The sequence below is a fragment of the Rhamphochromis longiceps genome, linkage group LG18 (assembly GCF_057381845.1).
Source record: "Rhamphochromis longiceps isolate RC_006_pf linkage group LG18, R_longiceps_female_GT1.1, whole genome shotgun sequence".
In the NCBI taxonomy this organism is placed as follows: domain Eukaryota; kingdom Metazoa; phylum Chordata; class Actinopteri; order Cichliformes; family Cichlidae; genus Rhamphochromis; species Rhamphochromis longiceps.
In genome coordinates this window covers 14,320,574-14,339,973 of record NC_140574.1, presented here as the reverse complement: position 1 = coordinate 14,339,973, position 19,400 = coordinate 14,320,574, and the positions used below count along the sequence as shown (strand labels likewise).

Genomic DNA, 19,400 nt, shown 5'->3' with positions numbered 1-19,400 from the left:
CTAATGAGGGTACTGCAGGTTAAGTCCCTCATGTCATTTTAGAGGTTTTGCTTGGTTTTATTAAATAATATAAAGATAAGAAGAATCATACAAAATGGTAATCCAGAGTGTTTATTTATTCAGCTTTTAATTAAAATATCAGTTTTTCCTTTTTAAGGGTTAACAAAGGCTGAACTGAAAGCTAAATACTTCTTACAGTTTGATGCTGGAAAATTTTAGTCAGTCTCAGGAGTGAGAAAGGGGGAATTTATTTATCATCCCCACCCACTTTACATAATCACCAAAAAGAAAAAAGGAGGGGGCTCACTAACCATGTATTCTTCAGTAGAAGCCAGCCAAGTTTGTACTATTAATAAAATCTTGTGTTGCTAAGTCTTTCCTCATTAATCTCTCTGTGCAGATTTCCTAATCACCCAGAGCACTTTTAAGATGACGTGAGTCCATATTTACAGCTAACCTACAAATATGCTCCAATGATTGTTGACCATGCTGTATGCCAAGTCTCTGAATGCTGCTGCTAAAACAAAATTTACAAAAGTGTTAATTTATACTTTTACACAAGACATTTACAATAGGTGGTACAAACATTCATCTTGATAAATATATTAGATACAAATCCTGCTTCTTGTTATCAGGTGTCTTTGGAAAATTGCTTACAAATTCCATATAACAGCTTTTTTAACTGAATTTATAACTAAAGATCTTCACACAGGTAAAACAGCTGCATCACAGCAAATAATTTTTTTGTTTTAAAAATGTGGTTTCAACACTTCAACATTTCCTCCAGTCCACATGTCTGGGAACAAAGTAGTCCTCGTCGTTACTTTCCACCTGAGCTCCAGCTATCTTTTGGCTTGTGGCTGGTACAGAAAGGTGCCGCTGTAGGTGGACAGGATCTCCCTGGCTTCGGTTGTGGCCAGCTGACCTTCGGTTCTTACCATAGCCACTTGGTCTCCTTTCCTCAGCGGTAGGATTACATTAAAGGATGCTGTACCCCCGCAGCCACAATTACCACCAGTCAGGCCTGAGCTCTGTAGCCTCTGTACGCTGCGGTTAGACACAGACAGCACGGCCTCTACACGATCGCCCTGCTTTGCGGTCAGCACACCTGAAATCAGGTATCGGCCATCCAGCGGTACAGTAAAGATCCCTGAGGGTGAGGACAGGAATGATTCAGCCTGGGTTCAATCAATAATGTTACTGATTAGTACTCTTGGTTTCTAAGTCTCTTCCCTATTCATGGACCTGCAATGAATTGATCCTAATGAGTTTTGGCTCTGTAGCCAAAGCCTGAATTATCCAATTCCTCTGTGTCACAGGACTTCATTGTTACCCAATTAAGAATTAAAAACACATCAATTAGCCACTCTGCTGTGCTGGGTGAGTCATTCCTCAGTTATAACAAACACGGGTCCTGCAGTTTATTTTGAATCATCTTTATATTCACAGTCCTGCTTCAAATACTCATGAGAGAACACATTTCGTATTAATCCACAACTGAAAATAATCCCTAACTAATGTTTTATTTATTTGTTTGTTTGTACAAAGCACAACTAAGTGCCCAGGCTCATAATAACAGCACATTTTTATGCAAAAAGACGACATATCTGCGTATTATCAACGTATCACAATGATACCAGCAAATGTTACAATCCTTTTAATACTGAATCTGTTTTTTTATGTGTGGATCTACCTGTGCTGGGATTGTAATGTCCTCCGTCATTTACTAGGACTCTGTTAAAGCGAATGATTCCAAAATCTCCAGAGAAACGTTGCTGAGTGAGGCCGGCAGAGAAGGAGAAGGTGTCTGCCAAAGCGCTATTGTCGACTGAAACTGGATGCAAACAGACAGGAATGTCGTCAATCAGTGTTTCAACTGATGGATAAATGAATACATGATTGCTGCATTTAAATTGATCAGAATCAATATGTATGTAATATGTATCTATCATAAATTCAATTCTTTTTGTAATGCCTTTAATCCTTGCTGAAACATGGACAGGTTTACCTGGTGAATCAGCTGGAGCTCGATAAACCGGGTTCCAGGGCACCTTTACTGCTGTAAGAGCTACAAGGCACACACAGTACATGTTAACTCATTATGTATTATTACATAATACGTAATACATCATGTATTATTATTATTATTATATCTTTATACTTATAAATCTGTCATTGGTGTGTGTGTACATATATATAAAGAAAATACAAAACTTTCTGGTGAATGCTTGCAGACGCACTAAAATCCTTGCACAATCTGCCCACACACCCTTAAAGAAACACATCCAGTTCCCACTCCCTCGCACTCCCCGACTAGAAATTATTCACAGTTTTTCCAATGCTTCTTCTTTTACATTGATACAGTAGAAGAAGCCTGCAGATGCATGTGATGTAACTTGATAATGAACTGGTAAAATACCTTGGCGTCTGGCTGATTGAGGCATGAAAGAAACAGGCTTCAGAGGAGGATAGCCTGCAAGAGAAACAGATGACAAAAATATTATGTTTTATTGTCATCTGAAGAGACGGGGTCGATCTGTAGTATTGCCAAATACAGTTCTTTGGTTTTCCATCTGGATCTTATGGCACACTGTGTGAGAGATTCCAAGAAACTTCAAGAACTCTAGACTTCGTAATTGTGGATTTTTGGAAGCAGATTGTTTTTCCCAGCTGTTTCAAGATAATGCCATCTAAAATCAGATTTAAGCATCCGTAGTTTCCACAAAGACTGACATTTAAATGTATTTATTATTAACCAAAAACAGACTGAATTAAAAACCAACCTATGACAAGCATTCAGATGGCAGTAAAGAAAAAATATGCAACAATAAAGAACTGAAAAGCTGAAACAAATCTCACATCCCATCCAAAAGCCCAAAGATGTGGGTGAATTTTAAGTTTTTTTGTTTTACAAGTAAGGGGGGTAAGACTAATTGGCATTTCCCTGGCTAATTCTCCCACACTACCAGTAAACAGTAACAATATGACTAACGTAGGCTGTTCTCTATTCCTTTACTGCCAAAAAGCATTGAGGCTAGAACAAAGCCTTTGTTTTGTTTGATATTTTATTTAATCTTTCTACATACAGCTTAAATAATTAAACCCCAAACTGCCTAAATCTATGTTCGGCGTCCTCTTCCTTCTGATTTGGTTTGGCACCCAATGAAAACCTTCACATAGATGACAAACAACTGTCCACGCATTATTAATTCTTCATGGCACAGATTCAGCAAGGTGCTGGAAACATTCCTGAGAGATTTTGATTCATATATACATGACAGCATCACACAGTTGCTGCAGATATGCTGGCTACCATTCCACTACATCCCAAAGGTGGTTTATTGGATTGAGATCTGAGTACAGTGACGTCACTGTCAGGTTCAGGAAACCCGTTTGAGATGATTTGAGCCAACAATATTCAGATAGGTTGTGGTGTTTAAATAATATTCATTAAGTCGTAAGGGGTCCAAAGTGTGTCAATACACCACCAGCAGCCTCAACTATTGATACAAAGCAGGACAGATCCATCTAAGTTTCCAACTTAGACTTGAGTTTACTTTGTGTTTTTCACTTGGCTTTGCTTTTTTCTACTTGCTGTTGCTGCATTTTTTTGACTTCCTAACCCTGGCCCAGCATTACAACACACTTGGCCAGGGTTAGGAAAATATTGTGTTTTTGATTAAAAAAGGTCCCTTGACTGCAGTAATCCTTCATGTTTCAAATAGTGATGTGGGAGTGATGCACCTTTGTTGGGTCTGTTACCTTGCATGTAGCAGAAGCAACAAAAACAGCATGATTTTTTGCCCTTAGAATTTTAGAGTTGGATTTGTATTTCATATACAACTGAATTAGTTTTGTGCTGTAAATTCGAGAGGCCTTGAGTTAGACTTAATTAGATTGCAGATTTTCATACACATCATAAAATAAGGATTCATAGTGGATTTTCAGCTGTATGCTTAAGACGATACCAGAGGTCATCATGGACCTTAAGACTACTCGCCTGGTGCTCCTGCAAACCCTTTAACACGGTCTCTGGAAGAGTCCTCAGACCCTCTTCGCACAGTCACCCTGCGGCTGTATCCTGGAGGTCCTGCCTCTCCCATCTCCACAACAGAAATCTCAGGCACAGTCGGCACACCTGGTTGCCGAGGACTGAAAGGCTGTCTTGGCGGGCTGATGTTTTTTCTGTGTGTGTTTGGCTGCACTGGTTGGCCTGGGCTGTATGGTGTTCTGGGGTTGGTCTGCACAGGGTCGATGATGATAGGAATGTGGATTTGTTGGATTCTGTTTCTGTCTGGCAAAGACGCAGGCATCTCTGGTCCTGGTCTTACGGTCATTCCTTGGAAAATGAAACAAAAAAGAGACAGAGATCATGATTAATGGTCAGATCAGCTGTCGTGCTCCTCCTGGCATTGTCAGCCATGCTGGCAGCTTCATGGGTGAATTTATCCACTGTAAGGATTTGAGCTAAATACCAATTTAGCAACATGCCCCCATGTTGACCATCACAGTATAAAACATTTCAGACATATAGACATATAAATCTCCTTTTCGCACTCATTAACAGTCCAGTCCTGGTACCTGACATTTTCCGAGGAACTTTTGTTTTTTTTGTTTGCTGAACCACTTAATACTGACCTATGAATCATACAAGGATGAAAAATGAATCTAATTCAAGGGAAGAACCAGTGTTTATAACCAGCAAATAACTGATATTCAGTTTATCTTTAGGTACCTTGTTACTGCAGTCGGCTGCATTTCTTTAGTGGAAGCTATGAAAAATTGAAACAGGAAAATAAATAGAGCAAATACCTGACCAAGAATCTCAGAGATGACACTTCAGTTGATCCATCCATCTTAAGCAAGGGGCTGAGGTTTGTCAAACTACACAAGAACTGGACTGAAAATCAGTAGTGACATTTGGAGTGATGAATCCAAATTTCAAATTTGGGTTCTAAGTTTGAGAGCCATCAGTAAAACATGATGGAGACGCTGTCATGATTTGGAGCTGAATTTTAGCCAGTGGTGTTGTGGATCCTGTCAAATTGTTCAAATTATGAATGCAGAAAAAATACCAACACATTTCAACATTCAATGCCTCCTTCAGAACATCTGATTTTCATGTTTTAAAATTTGGATGTCCTTCAAGAAGCCTGGAGAAGTATTCCTGAAGATACTTAAAGAAATTACCAGAAGGTTTGCCTAAGAAAGTTCCTGCTCTGCTGACTTTCAGGCTTATTAGAAATGTACAGACTGTCTTTTTGCCTTATGTACTATATCTCCATGTTTGCACCTATTTCAATAAATCTCTGCAGCTATCTTTTCCTAGCAATGTGTAAAGATAATACTTTTGTACAGTACTGTACCATAGCTTTAAAAAAATCATTTATAACAGTTGTAAGTTCTCTTGCAGCCAAATATAATAAATCAAAAGTCAACTGTTAATTCAACTGCACATTCAGCCAGTGATCAATCCTACCTGAAAGCAACTATATTACATTAGAGCCTGGCTGTTACTCTGGATTATAAAAGTAATCAGGCATTCTGGTTTTATCAAATAAAACATCATCTACCTGTCAACAAAATTCGTCCTTCTTACTCCAAGCTACTCAGAAACCACATGTACTGTATAATCAAAAACAAATTAAACCCAGCAATCATGTTGTACTGAGATAATCAGAAATCTCTCATTCATTTCCTCCCCATGCCTTCTCCAGGGTGCCGGTTGCCTGAGTGCATATTTCCCATGAGCTCTCAGCCTGTGTCTCACTGAGGGGGAAACCGCGAATTCGAAAAGCACAGAGAAAAGCGCACACATTCATATGCATGCTGGTACAACCAAAGGCGTCACCAAAACCAGATGTTATTGCTTACAGGCAGACTGAGACACCAAAGGGTAATGCTTTAGTCACTTGCGCCTCTGCAGAACTGGGTGACATCTCGTGAGTGTTCACAAGTGACTGAAATCGTCATGGGATATTGTGGCAGACAGTCTGATCGTGCAATGGTGCCAAGGGTCATGATGCAGGGAGTGGCTGTTACACACTTACAATAATGCATCACTCAGAGTCTAATCTTTCTTGCTATGCACATGGACACAATTTCATTCTCCACCCCATTTTCCTACTGTAATATTTATGATGGGAGGCTCAAATTGTGCGCTGCATGGCAGACCTCTGGGATTCCTCTTGTGTATGAGAGTCTCCTCTGAAGACTTCCAGATGGGCTCCTGGGTCAGAGTTGGAAACACCTCACCTCACATACTCAGATATCTCATCGGGGGAAATTGTGGCACCACCTCAAAATTCTGGTGATGACTAAAATTATACAGTGCGTATGTGTGAGTGTGCGCCTTGGTGTCAATTACAATTTTCCATTCTTTCCCATCAGACAACCTGAGACTTCAAAAGGCATTTTATGTCTTTTTTGTGTGTGTGTATTTCCTCATCACCGCAGACAGTTAATCCTCCTGCCTGTCTCTTCAATATAAAGCCTAAATGATCAATTGCAAAGCATTGATCCATGAAATCAAAGCCCTTAATTTATCCCTGCTTTAAAACAACAGTGATTTTTTTTCCCTTTTTCATTTTCTGTTGCCTTTGTCCATTGCTAGACACTCACAGGACAGGGTGGAGAGAGAGGTGGAAAGTCCTCTGGCTTTCTTGGAAGGACAAATTGAAAGTAAAAGCTGGAAAGAAGCAGCGCGACAAGGGAGTAAAGTGAGCAACTCAGAGAAAACAGAGAGAAATAACAGGGATGTGATTTGAGCTGGGCTGGGATTATCTCCAAAAAAAGGAATAGGAAAAAAACATATTGCACATTAAATTGTAAAATTCAGCATGAAAATTCTGGCTAGTCACTAAATAAATTTGAAACAGAAGTATTTTTTTCATATTTTAAAATTTCCTAATAACATATGCAGTCATGGTTTAAAAAACACTCATTCATTTCTAAGGTTTTCCATATTAGGACATCATTTCAATAACCCAGTCTTTTAAATGAGGTAAATAAAACCTCAGATGAAAGGATCATTATGAATGCGCAGAGAGCTATGTACACCCTTTCTGCTTCCACAGGAATTAAGAGGATAAGTAGCACAAAAGTGCTGGTAATCAAATGCACTTGATTAACTGATCATGTGTAAGCGCCTCTATAAAAGTAGAGGTTTTGGCAGTTTGTTGGTCTGGAGTATTCGTGGGTGTATTAACACAATGCCAAGAGGGGAAAGACATCAGCAGTGATCTCAGAAAAGTGACTGTTGCTACCCGATGATTTGGGAAGATCTATAAGGCTATTTCCAAATAATTTGAAGTCCATTATTCTTCAGTCTGAAGTGGAAAACATTCAAGACAGTTGCCAATCTTCCTAGGAGTGTATGTCCAGTAAATTTCCCCAAGTCAGACCATGCAGTGACTGCAAAAAAACGTTACTTTCCTGTAGGAACGCTGCATTATTGCGTTACTAAAACCGTGATTTTTTTGCGAGAATGTCTCATGACAATGACGTAAGCGAGTGCGACGTTTGAGACAACAGCTGTGTGCAGATCAACAATGGATAATATATCAAGTACGGGAGACAGTATGAGCGTGCAGCGTTTAAAGCGTGTACTGACCTTATTCTGAGTTTGATTCCATAAAAAGTGACAAAAACATTAGTGTTCGTTGTGCGTGGGAAGAAAACTTCTTTTTACAGCGAAAACCCCCCCTAAACAAGCATCGAGTGCGCAATGACGTAATGGGAAATTCACAGAGAAACTCGCGGATTCTTCAACTGACCGCTGCGGCTCACCTGCACCAGGGTAAACCTCCGCCTACCCTACTCCTGCTTTACAGGTGAAAATAGAGCAACAGGACCGCTAGTCTTTGACTTTATTTATTTTCTGCTGTGTTTTACTTGCATCTATTTGAAAGACTGAGTGTAAACACAAAAAATATTTTATTTTATATGCTGGGATGTGCAGAAAATAGGTTTAAATGTTAAACTAATTTCTTCAAGTCAGAGAATGGTGCATATCATTTAATGTTTGCTTGATGCATAAAGTTAAAAGATTAAAACTAATAAAACAAGTTAAAAAAAGGGACTTGTCCATTTGATTACATTTTGTATGATGGATTATGCAGAAAAAGTAGAATTGGGCTGAAAGATCTATCGCTTTATCACCTATTCAGGTTGTAAATCGTGTTTTTAAAAAGTAACGAAGTAACGAAGTAAGTAAATAATTAATTACTTTTGAAAATAAGTAATCAGTAAAGTAACGGGATTACTTTTGGGGGAAGTAATCAGTAATTAGTTACTGATTACTTTTTTCAAGTACCGTAACTTGACCAACACTGGTTATATGTGAGACCATCTGTCAGACAGATAAAAGCTTAGCTGAAACTGGGTCATGCAACAGGACGGTGAATTGCTGAAAAAGACAAGGATCAAGGTTTTCCAGTGACCCAGTCAAAGTTCAGATTGTAATGATGTGGCTTGCATTAAGAGAGCTGTGCATGAATGAAAACCTCAATGAAAAGAACAATGCACCAGAATTCCTCCACAACAATGTGAGAGTCTGATAAAGTCACGTAGAAATCTTTCATTTGAGGTATTGCTGCTAAAGGTGACTTAACAAGTTCTGGCTAACGACACCATGTCATTAGCCAGAATGCAGAATGTATTTACCTTATTTTAAGACCTGATAAGTACTTGAGTTTTTTTTTTAAATATCTTGATATGTAAAACTTTATACTTAACAAAGGCTGTACTTTCCTTTTTCCTTTTTTTTTAACCATGACTGTATGAAACTAGTTTGCCAATTCTTGAGAGATTGAAATCTCTTGCGTAATTTCAGATTTCGTTGGTAGATCACAGACTTTTGAATGTTTCCACAGAGTAATTTCTTCTTAACCACAACTCCCTCTCAGAGGGAAAGCAACTAGATATAAAAAACAAAAGCAGTAGTGGCAGACCTCTGCAGCAGGAGCAGCTGCTGAGGGCTAAGCAGTGCCAACACTTTAAAACTAAAGTCACACAATTCCAATTCAACAGTCACGCTGTGTAAGGGCAAAGCTATTCCAGTCAATCTTTCAGTTATGTTATTACAACACATCATCTGTTTGCAGCCTCCTCTGGGTCCTCATATGACTGTGTGGAGAATATGAGCTCAAACACAGAGAGGAAACATTTCAGTAGGCTCTCAGCCACCACCACACCCACAGAGCAGGGATTTTTTGTGGATATTTTATCTCTATTTAGACAATTTCTCTCCTTTCCAAACTTGAAGTAACCATTAAATCTCGAGCCACAAAGTCCAACTCCCTCTCTTGTGGGATTTAGGACTAAAAGAAAATGAGATTACTCTTTGAAGGGAAAAATTCTGACACTTTTAGAAATACAGTAAGCTTATTTACTCTGCTCATGCTGAGATTTAGGTGAGTTGCCTCGAGCAGTTTGCTAATGTAGGCTGGAAGAAAAATTTGAAACAGGTTGCCTGGTGTCCTGCCGACCAGCTTCTCAGAAATGTTCTATTTAACAAGCTGTATCTTTGTTAAATCAGTAGAAAAATGGCAACTCGGTGACACTTTAGCATGTTATGGGGGGAAACCAGTTACCAGTTACCAGGCAACAAGTTGACACTCCAGGAAGTTGCAGTTAATTTGTCTTGGAACCAAGCTAGCCGTTTTCTCCCTCTTTGAGTTAGGTTAGCAGGTTGCTACAGTATAGACTGAAATAATGGTGCACACAAGCGATAAATGTCTCTTTGCTAAAACGGACATATGAAAAATGCCACAAATAGCAGACAAACTTGAGTGATTAAAGAAAATGCTGGGTAGCTTAAAATTCCCCGCTCCTCTCTCACCTCAAGAGGCCAATCACAGTAAGAAGTGATTGTGAATGCCAGCTTGCCTGTCTCAGAAAGTTGCAAAGAATAGCTGACACAGCCACCCTCTATCTGAAGTTGGAAAGGTGGGAAGTGGGGGTTCTGATTATAAACCAAGCTTAATGTTCCTGGTAAGATAATGAAATCAAACATCCTTGTTTGGAAATAACAGGCCATATTTGGCAAATGCTGAAATGGGTACAATTCATCGGCCCTCTTTTCTCCGCAGCTCCCTATCGCTCTATTGTTTTGGAGAATAATGTGGGAGGGACTGGTAATGGGGCCCCAGTCATGACATCACAGCTGAGGGTAGCTGAACCATCTGGTCCTGGGTGTGGAGCCCTTCTTCTCCCCTCTCCATCAAGACTGACTCCAGCGGTGAGTCAGGGCCCTTAATGAGGACCAGACTCCACACATCGGGCTTAGGTCACCCTGCGGGAATCTCTCGAGGCTGGTATGTGTACATGTGTAAAGAGAAAGAAACGAGGGAGGGGTAGAGGTATGTGTACTGAGGGACTGGGAGCTGAGGTTGAGGTCCGCAGTTCTGTGGTATTGCAAATAAAGGGGAATTATGGTGAAAGAAAGAAGACCTCACAACTCATGAAAGGACTGGGGGAGAAGGAGCAGTCTGTTGAGTGTTTAAGTGATATTTACGTCACGGAGTAACAAGGCATGTAACACTGTGAGTAAATCATCATAGGCACTGGAATGGCTGTAAAATTTTTCAGATTTCATTTGCATGTTTCATTGCCTGTACAAAAAAGGGGGATTCCTGGGACAACACAAATCTAAGCCACAGGAAGTCTCTAATGTGGGCCTCTGCTTCTCAGTGCTGGGACATATTGAATGACATGCTGGAGGCAAGCACGGGAGGCTCAGTGAACTTGTGCCCTCCCATTTTGAGAAATACCCTGTAGCTGTTCAAGCCTTCACGTAAACCAAGCCAGCATTATGTGGAGATTATCCACAGGAAAAGTTTGTGTTTACACAGATGTTAATCATACTTGATAAACTCAGATAGTGAAAACTAGGCAGGACGCTGACAAAAAAGATTATGTGCATGTAGCCACTACTTTTTTACTTGGGTTCTTCTGGCTAATTTCAGTGCTTGACTGCACTAATGTGGGAATCCCCTGAACTAATGGACCCTTAAGTGGCTAAACTGTGCCATAATCTGACTCCAATTACTGTCATGATTCCCTATCGTGATAACTCTGCCCGCTAATGAAGCAAAGCCTGCTAGTTAGTTGAGACAGTCGACTTGTAAATGCTACAAAAGGCACTTCTCGTTGCTTCATATTGTACTTCCAGCACACCCTTTTCATTACTGTGCCTCATTAATCTGATAGTATCACTCCTTTGCTGCCATACAGATCACACGAAAGCCATTTGCTGCCACAGCTGCTGTTGTTTCATTTCACAAGCACCACCTACATGCCCGTATTCACCTTTAGGCTCTGAAAGTGTCACTGTGCTTCTATCAAAGTGCGCGTCAGATGTTCACAGGGCGTCTGTAAGGTCTCCTTCTCCGTCTCTTTCCAAGTCAGAATTGGGGGGGATGATTCAGGCAACTTTTGGAACTCATATTTTGACATTTAGTCCATGTTAGCAGCACTCTACTGGTGTGCAGAGATTAAAGTAATCAGTGTCTGAACTTCATCTTTTTTTGACTTTGCATTCTTTAGACAGCTATTTCCATTATTTTTGGGAAAATGAGTGCAACACTGAATGTCTTCCAGGAAAGACTTCCAGAAGAATGCATCTGGATTCATGTTTAAGTGATTGACTCTGTCAGGCCATTTTTTTTTAAAGCCTTTGCGTGTTTACGCTTTAAAAAGCTGTGAACACTTTCATCTTTTGTTGTGTTTGGTTGATGCGATGACCAGAGTGCTTGTTACTATGCTCTTTTAAGCTTCATTTTGGGTGTGACTATATTAATGTGTGGACAGGAATGGCACAGCTGTCCATTAAAGGTTTGTTTGCGATTTTAAAAAAAATAAAGACTGAACTGTTTTATTGCTATCAACTCACCTGGCTCTTTGTCACCGCCGTCCTTCAAAACACTTTTGGCCATGGCGGATAGCTGTCCCTGAAACTTCTGCAAGGATTTTTGCAGAGCATTGATTTCTGCTCCGTGATTTCCACATGTGATGTTCATTCTGTCGACGCAGTCCCGCAGGCCGGCAACATGTCTCTCTAGCCCATCTTTCAGGTCTTTGATGTTAGCAGAAACTCCGTCTAACCTTCCACACACCTTTTCGAGTCGGGTTACACGTCCATCCACAGCGGAGATGCCATCAGAAACACCCTGTGTGTTCTGTTTACATTCACCCAGTTCAGATGACACCTGTCTGCTAAGCGTATCGAGTCTGTCCTCCAGCTCCCCCACCTTACGTTGAGTGGATTCAGATGTACTCCAGCTGTCCTGTGCTGTACTGCCTTCGCCTCTCTGCTCAGCATAGCAGCATGTTGAGTTTATTTTCTGCATATCTTGGTTGTATTTGCCTAAGGAATCACTTAAACCAGTAACAGCGCCAGACAGACCGAGTACGTTGTTTTCAAGATTATTCAGTCCCTTCTTGAAGTCATCCATTGTCTGCACACTTCTCTCTGCTGCTCCTGAGTACCTCTGAACAAAATTCTCAAGTTGGCTGAGCTTGGCTGTGTTGGAACTCACATCTGTGTGAAGGACGTCCAGGTCATTTCTGTACCGATACAGGTCCTTCAAAATGTTTTCTAGACCATTAAGTTTAGGTGCAGAAGTTACCTGTCCTGCGGTATTTTGTGAGCCTGAACATCCTGCAGAGCACAACTCTCCAACAGTGTTAACCTTGTCATCCAAACCTTGGAGGAGGAGCTTGTTGTTGTTAACTTCTGACTGGATGGCATTAATAGAGTCACTAAACTCCCCAGGGAAATTGTTTTGGCTCATTTCCACCAGCATGTTCGTAAACTGGTCCTCCATGCCGTTCAGACGTCCATCCAGAAGCGTCCGAAGAGCTGCCACTTCCTCTGTGATTGTACGGGTTAGCTTTTCCTCGATGTAGAAGCAGTGAGTCTCTGCATTTAGTTCTGTGATATTTATACGTGCCTCCAGCTCCTCAATCAATAAAGAAAAATCGCTGATGCTTTCTTGTGGAGCAGACAGATTTTCCAGCTCATTGTCAATGCGGACATTCAGGATGCGGTGAGCCTCTGCAATGCGATCAATCTCACGCCACAGGTCTTTATGGTCACCGTGTTCTTTTTCCTCTTTGGATGGATCCGTCTGCCTTTGGGTTCGCACAGGTCCATCTGCAGCAGCCAAGTCTAGACGCAGCGATCGGATCTCCTTTCGCAGATCAGCCTCCTTGGAATTGATCAACTTGGTAAACCTGTCCAAAACTTCATCATGGCTATCTTCACAGGTCTTCTGCAGCTTCTGGAGCTTGTCATTACATGAGCTCTGAGCTTTGGCCATTTGCTCCTCCAAATTCTGGTCAATCTCTTTCTTTAGGCTTTCAAATTTTCCATCAATGTAAGTCTGTATAACATCAAAATCCGGTATGGGTGAAGCTTGAGACTGAGAGGCATCCATGAGGACACGTATCTGGCCCTCATGACTTGTTGTGATTCCTCTTAGGTCTTCCAAAGCTTCATCCTTGCTTTGCAGCGCGTTATTGATATCATCCAAACGAGCGACTATTTTTTCTATGTCCTTCTGTCCTGGCATCCCACCTCTGGTGGCCTGATGACCATCCAAAACGGCCGGGTTCTCCTCCGTAGCTGCATCTGTGGGACTGTCTGGTGGGCGCATGTTGTTTAGAAGTGTCATGAGCATCTTCTTTGTGTCCTCTTGCAGGTTTGCAGTTAACCCTGTCAAAGCAGACTGGAGATCCAGGACTGTCTGAGACAGACGCTGAACTTCACCTTCCAGAAGATGCACTTTATCTGTCCCACCAGGCCTTGTCACATGCTGCGGGGTCTCTCTTCGCTCCGGCCCTGGAGTAATGAAATAACTTATGAATTATAACATAAATAAGTAAGAGTTACTTTGTTAGTGGCACATACTAATGTTTAGTAAAATACTGTTAGTATAAAGTTGATTTCTCACTCTGTATGTGTCTGGTTGTATGTCCAGGATTTGGTGGGCGGTAAGGCTGCGTTCCCTGAACTGTTTGCCAGTTAGGGGTTGGTTTTGAGTCTTTACAGTTTGGACCTTGGTAATTAGGACAGCATCTCCACTCTAACTCTGTGACCGTCTTATAAGCAATCTTGTATGTGGGTCGAAATCGAGTTTTGTACCTGTAAACAAAAAGCAGAGAAATAAATGAGTTTTGTTGTTCAAACACATATGGATGTAGTCTCAAAGTCTTGAGCATATATAAATATAAATGGGAAACACTAGACTTTCTCAAAATCACATCCAGACCTTTTGGAAAGTGTTATCAGTGTTATTATGTTCCGTGCTAAACTGCTCCACTACTTTAAAAAAAAAGAAAAGAACCTGTTAATTGGTTCACTCTTGCAATCACCAAAACATCTGTTTTGGGGGATTTTTTTTAACATAGATATTTTAGAGCTTCTCCTTCAATCTTCACTATGTCAAAATTCCAGCTTTCCAGCCAAAGAAAGCATTTCCCCAAGAAACAATGGATGATATCACTTCCCTGAAGCCAGGGGTCATGTCATGCAAAACATCTGGAAAGTTACTATCTGAAACAATCATCTTTACACATTTCCCAACTGTCACTGGTAAAACTGTTCACTCTCAATAAGCAGGAACAAAAGAAGAAAGCAAGTGACAACAACACTTTAAGGTCTGCTTGTGATCTACAAAGTAAATCTAATCCTAACATGTGGCAACATGAAGTCAGTGCTGTGTATCATAAGGTGAGGTGTCTCCTCTCATGACCAGCTCTTCTTGCCTGGAAATCTGGTGACCTAAGTATGATCAGCTTCCAGGAATCTTTTCCACAGAGCAGGGGCTCTCATCCATGTGTTTGTGCAAGAGGATCACAAAGCAGAACCACAGATAGCATGTGTTTAAGGACTAACAATGATTCACTAAGAAAAATGAATTAAATTGCAACACAGCATCTTCCAGTACAAAATTAAAAGTATTCCAGTCACTGGTGCCGACATTCCCATTTACAATGATCAGTTAATGATTTGTTTAGTGCAGAAGTTTGGGGATTGGATGTGGTAATCAAAGTCTTTTAACTTTAAATGGGTTAGGGAAAAGTTTTATTTTTATTGTGATATGTTCATATTGTCAAAGGTTCATGGGTATTTAGGTTATACACTTATATATAAATGTATAACCTATACATATATATAACCTATATATGCCACCCTAATGCGATTCCAGATTAATTGCCTGTCAGATAAACTCATAGCAAAGTCTATTTTGTCCATAATAGTTATGAAAGCTACAGCAACTCATTGAGTTATGTTTTAATCAGGGCTAAATTCTTTCTAATGCTAACAAATTAGCAACTGTGAACCATCTGTTAGAGTCTCATAACTCATTTGAACAAAGGACTAGATGGACAAACATGCAGATACATAAAGATGTCCTCTATAGGTGAAATGTTAAACACAAAGTCAAACCTTAACATGCAGAAAATTAAAAAAGGAATAGATCAAAAAGTAAATGTGAACTGGCTCAAATATATATTAATATTAGCACTTGCCTGTTATAAGCCTTTTTTTTATTTTACTTATTCTCATCATATTAGTCTTTATTTTGGACAGCTGGCAGTTACAGTTAATCCCATTTATACACCTGTGCTTGGGAAAACCTCTGGGCCTAGTTTCAGTACTTATACTGACAAACTAACCAGGGTGTGTGCAGACCTGATGGCAGTGTCCAGCTACTGTAGCAGAGCTGGACAACTTTTTTTTTTCAGGCCGATACTGAGTTTGAGTTTTTAAGACAAGAGAAGGGCCTATAATTGCAAATAGCATGGTTACACATTACAAGGAAAATATCCATCCATCCATCCATGTATCCATTTTCTTTCAGTTATTGAATTCAGGGGACTGGGTGAGACCGAGAGGCTGGGTACACCCTGGACAGGTTGCCAATTTGCAGGCTGGATTTAGATGCTCTGCAGTCCAGTTGTGGCCGTAAAGCCCTATTTTGCCCATGTGTGCACTATTGTGAACCTGAACAATAGCTTCTTATGGAAAATGGCAACATAACATAAATTTCTACGTAGTATATGTCACCATAAGTTTTTTTGTTGGAAGAAGCGCAGCTTTGTTGTCTCATTTAATGGTTGCATCACGTTTTGAACTTTTTGGGGATTTTCTGGTAACACTTGCTTCAGCCTGGCTTGTCATTTAGTCCAACAACAGACAGAAATGAGTAAACTATGGGTAATGTTCTCCTCTTTACTAGCTTTACCCACAGATTCCTCCCTTTGCCTATTTTCAGTGGGCTTTTTAACTTGCTGTAAAAGCTGTACTTTTTCTGCTTCTTCCCATGAAGCTTTGCAGCCACTGTGAACATTTCTGCCTCCAGCTCTCTCCCAAATAAACATTTTGTATCTATTCTGCCACATGCATCTAAACATGAACCCTCAACCCCTTCTCCCCGGATGCTCACGCCACTTGTTGCTGGCAGTCGGGTTGGTAGGCTGGGCAGGGGGCCACCACGGGCTCCTCGAAGCTCTCCACACTCCCCTGCACGGCGCAGCTCACGTTCTTTTGCACCATATAGGCGCACCAGTTCCTGAGGAGGGAGATAAACAAAGACTTAAGCATGTATAGCAAGAAGTGGCAATTAATTTAGAGCAATATACCAAAGAACGCAGCTGGACTATAAAAGTTTCATAACAAGCTCCATATGGTTTATGAGCTTTCCCTAAAGGCGTTGTTGCAGTGATCTTTGTCAGGCGTCCATTCCCAGTCTATTTTCATTTATCAGAAAACGTGGAAATGCAGTGGTCTGCTGTACATAAGAGACTGGAGGTAATCAGCAACGTTCCAGGGTTTATCTGCACCTTATCGCCAACTTTTGGCAACACTGGCGAACTCGAGCCAAATTTAGTCACCGGCTGATAGAACAACGGGGAATGCTATCAAACTACATATGACCATAAGAGGCTAAATCCTCAGGTCATTCAGGTAACTGAGAAGCCTGGATTGATTTTTTTTTTTTTGTTTGGCAGAAAAAAAGCGCAGCGTTACCTTTAAGCAGAAACACCCGTCATGAAGCACTTATTAGTTTCTGAAAGACAGACAGTTTTAAAGAGCTCGTCTAAACTGTACAAAAGTCATTGCTTACCCAGTCCTGTGTCTGTGTACCGGTCCAGTGTTTGCAGACCCGTGGAACAAGCCGTAAGAGGAGGGGGTCCCGTAAGTGAGCTGAAAGTTTAAAATCAGTGTGAAAACTGCCCACCGCCGGTCCATCTCTCCACGCCTGTGCTTCATACTTAACAAACGCATTAAAATAAATATTTCTACCACAGAAAAAAAACTACCCTGTTATTACCATCCGCAAATTTCCCGAACTCCAAAGTTACATTCCCCCTGTGGCTGATTTGACTCCGGCAACTGAACTTTGAGGGAAGTCCGCAATCACTGCAACTCCCTTGGAATGACGTTGAAGGCCCACCCCCTCCTCCTCCACCCCCCAAAAACACCAGGGGGGCAAAGTCTATTATTCAAAAAACAGTCTGTAGCCCCAGAGGTTAGTTTTAATTAAATTATTCTTTTAAGTTTTGGTGGTTAAGACTCGATGATTAATTAATGCGAGGGAAGAGGGGGGATGCGGGCATCAAGTCAAGTCAGTCAACAGCCAATAAGTCACACCTCACTGATAATAGGGTAATGTCATTTGAATGCAACCACCAGAGTTGAAAGACGCGTGTGAAGTGGTGGAGTTGATGATATTCATGACTTGGGATAACAGTAGTAATTTACATTCCGTTGGATAATGGGAATAAGGGGAGGATATATATTCTGGTGTGCAGTCTGTTCCTTTCTGCATCAGCTTGTTGGGCAAATTGTATTTTTAAAGCCCAACTGAGCAATTTGCTGATTTATTAACGTGAATAGAGACAAAATGTACAGCACTAAATAGGCCTGCACTAGAGCTTCAATTCACAGCACTCGAGGCAGAAATTCATTGTCGGTGCTTTTGCACTGTGCGAAAAGTGCGAGAGTTTCCGTGCTCAACATGGTGCTGCTGTGAAAATGATTCTTTGTGTGAAATGGCTTGCAGATACCCTGTTGCCCATGTTGCCGTGGTGCAGGGAATACTGTATAACTTCTTCTCCCTGATCAGACAGATGCTGTCATTTAACGCAATACTGATTAATGGGGTGGGGAGGGTGGTGGTGGTGGTGGTGGTGGCAGCGACCAGGAAAGACTGAGACTTAAATAAAGACAGGGTGAGAATACAAAGCAATATGTGGTCGTCTGTGAGGATACAGAGGGATTCTTTAAAGCATCGTGGGAACGGGAAACGAATAACAACGCAAATGGATCTACACGCACAGATCTAACCCTTCTCCGTCTGGTCTCTCAGACCACAGATAGCCATTTCCTAAAAATAAAGACTGCAGTGTTTCATCAGACAGCCTGCACCAGGTCGGCCAACTGAAAGATGCCGGAGTGTGTTACATAAGTGAAAAAAAAGTCTCTTGAGGATTTGATTTTCAAATGGTTTAATAAACAACAAATGTCAGGTAAGCCTGACATTAACAACCACCCTCACGGGAAAGATCCCTTTAATGGGGTTACTGAGAGTTTCCTCCTTTTCCTGTGCTAACATCTTTGCACTTCACAAATAAAAAATAAAATAACTTACACTATAAAGTCAGCAAACTTCAACGTTAGGGCTTCTCAGATAGAGGGGAGGAAAAAAAGATGCTGTGAAGAGGCACTGTTGTTTCTTTAGTGTCCAGAAGAGGGCAGCACAGCAGCGATAAAAACAGCAGGCGCTCCTTGTAGTCATGGCAATTCTTATCCGAAAGTGTCGAGAGTGAGAAAAGGACATTTCATTACTGAGGCAGCATGAGTGTAAAATGTCCAGTTTCATCACCTTGCCGGGTTGCCTTCATGTCAGTCATCCTCGTCATGGGCTCTGAATTAACCATCAACTCTTTACCGTGAGCAGCTTTACCACCATCATACTCTTTCTCTTTATTTATAACTAATAACGACTGACATTTACAGCGTGCTGCCAACAGGTTTCAGTTTCACGAGTTCAGAACATCGCCCAATCTGTTTTCACTGCTTTAATTGTATGCGGATTAGAGCACGTGCTTATTGTCATTTTCCATGATGACATTATCAAGGCTTACACCTTCATAGTCATTAACTTCATATACGCCCTGACATTCATACAGAACAGGAAGTATGAAGGGTCATGACTGATGGAGAATACCAAGCCACATTTTTCATTAGAAAGAAGAAAAAGAAGAAGAAGAAGACCCATAAATCCTGGGATATTTCCTCGTTGCACCTCTTCGGGATCAATTTCTTATTTTTTGACTTTGTCGAAGTTGGAGGACTGATTGGAAATGGAACAGCCGCCACTGAATCC

The 19,400-nt window shown here is 41.0% G+C and overlaps 1 protein-coding gene across 1 annotated transcript; it reads right to left on the bottom strand.

The window, feature by feature from the left end:
- Positions 1-101: 101 nt before the first annotated feature.
- emilin2a (elastin microfibril interfacer 2a) lies at positions 102-17,434 on the bottom strand. The gene is made up of 9 exons (XM_085389657.1): positions 17,136-17,434; positions 16,455-16,580; positions 13,956-14,146; positions 11,894-13,843; positions 4,001-4,339; positions 2,420-2,473; positions 2,009-2,068; positions 1,694-1,834; positions 102-1,150 (listed from the first exon to the last, which is right to left on the bottom strand). The coding sequence occupies exons 1-9, from the start codon at positions 17,294-17,296 to the stop codon at positions 843-845; spliced, it is 3,330 nt and encodes a 1,109-aa protein (XP_085245783.1). The 5' UTR covers positions 17,297-17,434; the 3' UTR covers positions 102-842.
- Between the last annotated feature and the right edge of the window lie 1,966 nt (positions 17,435-19,400).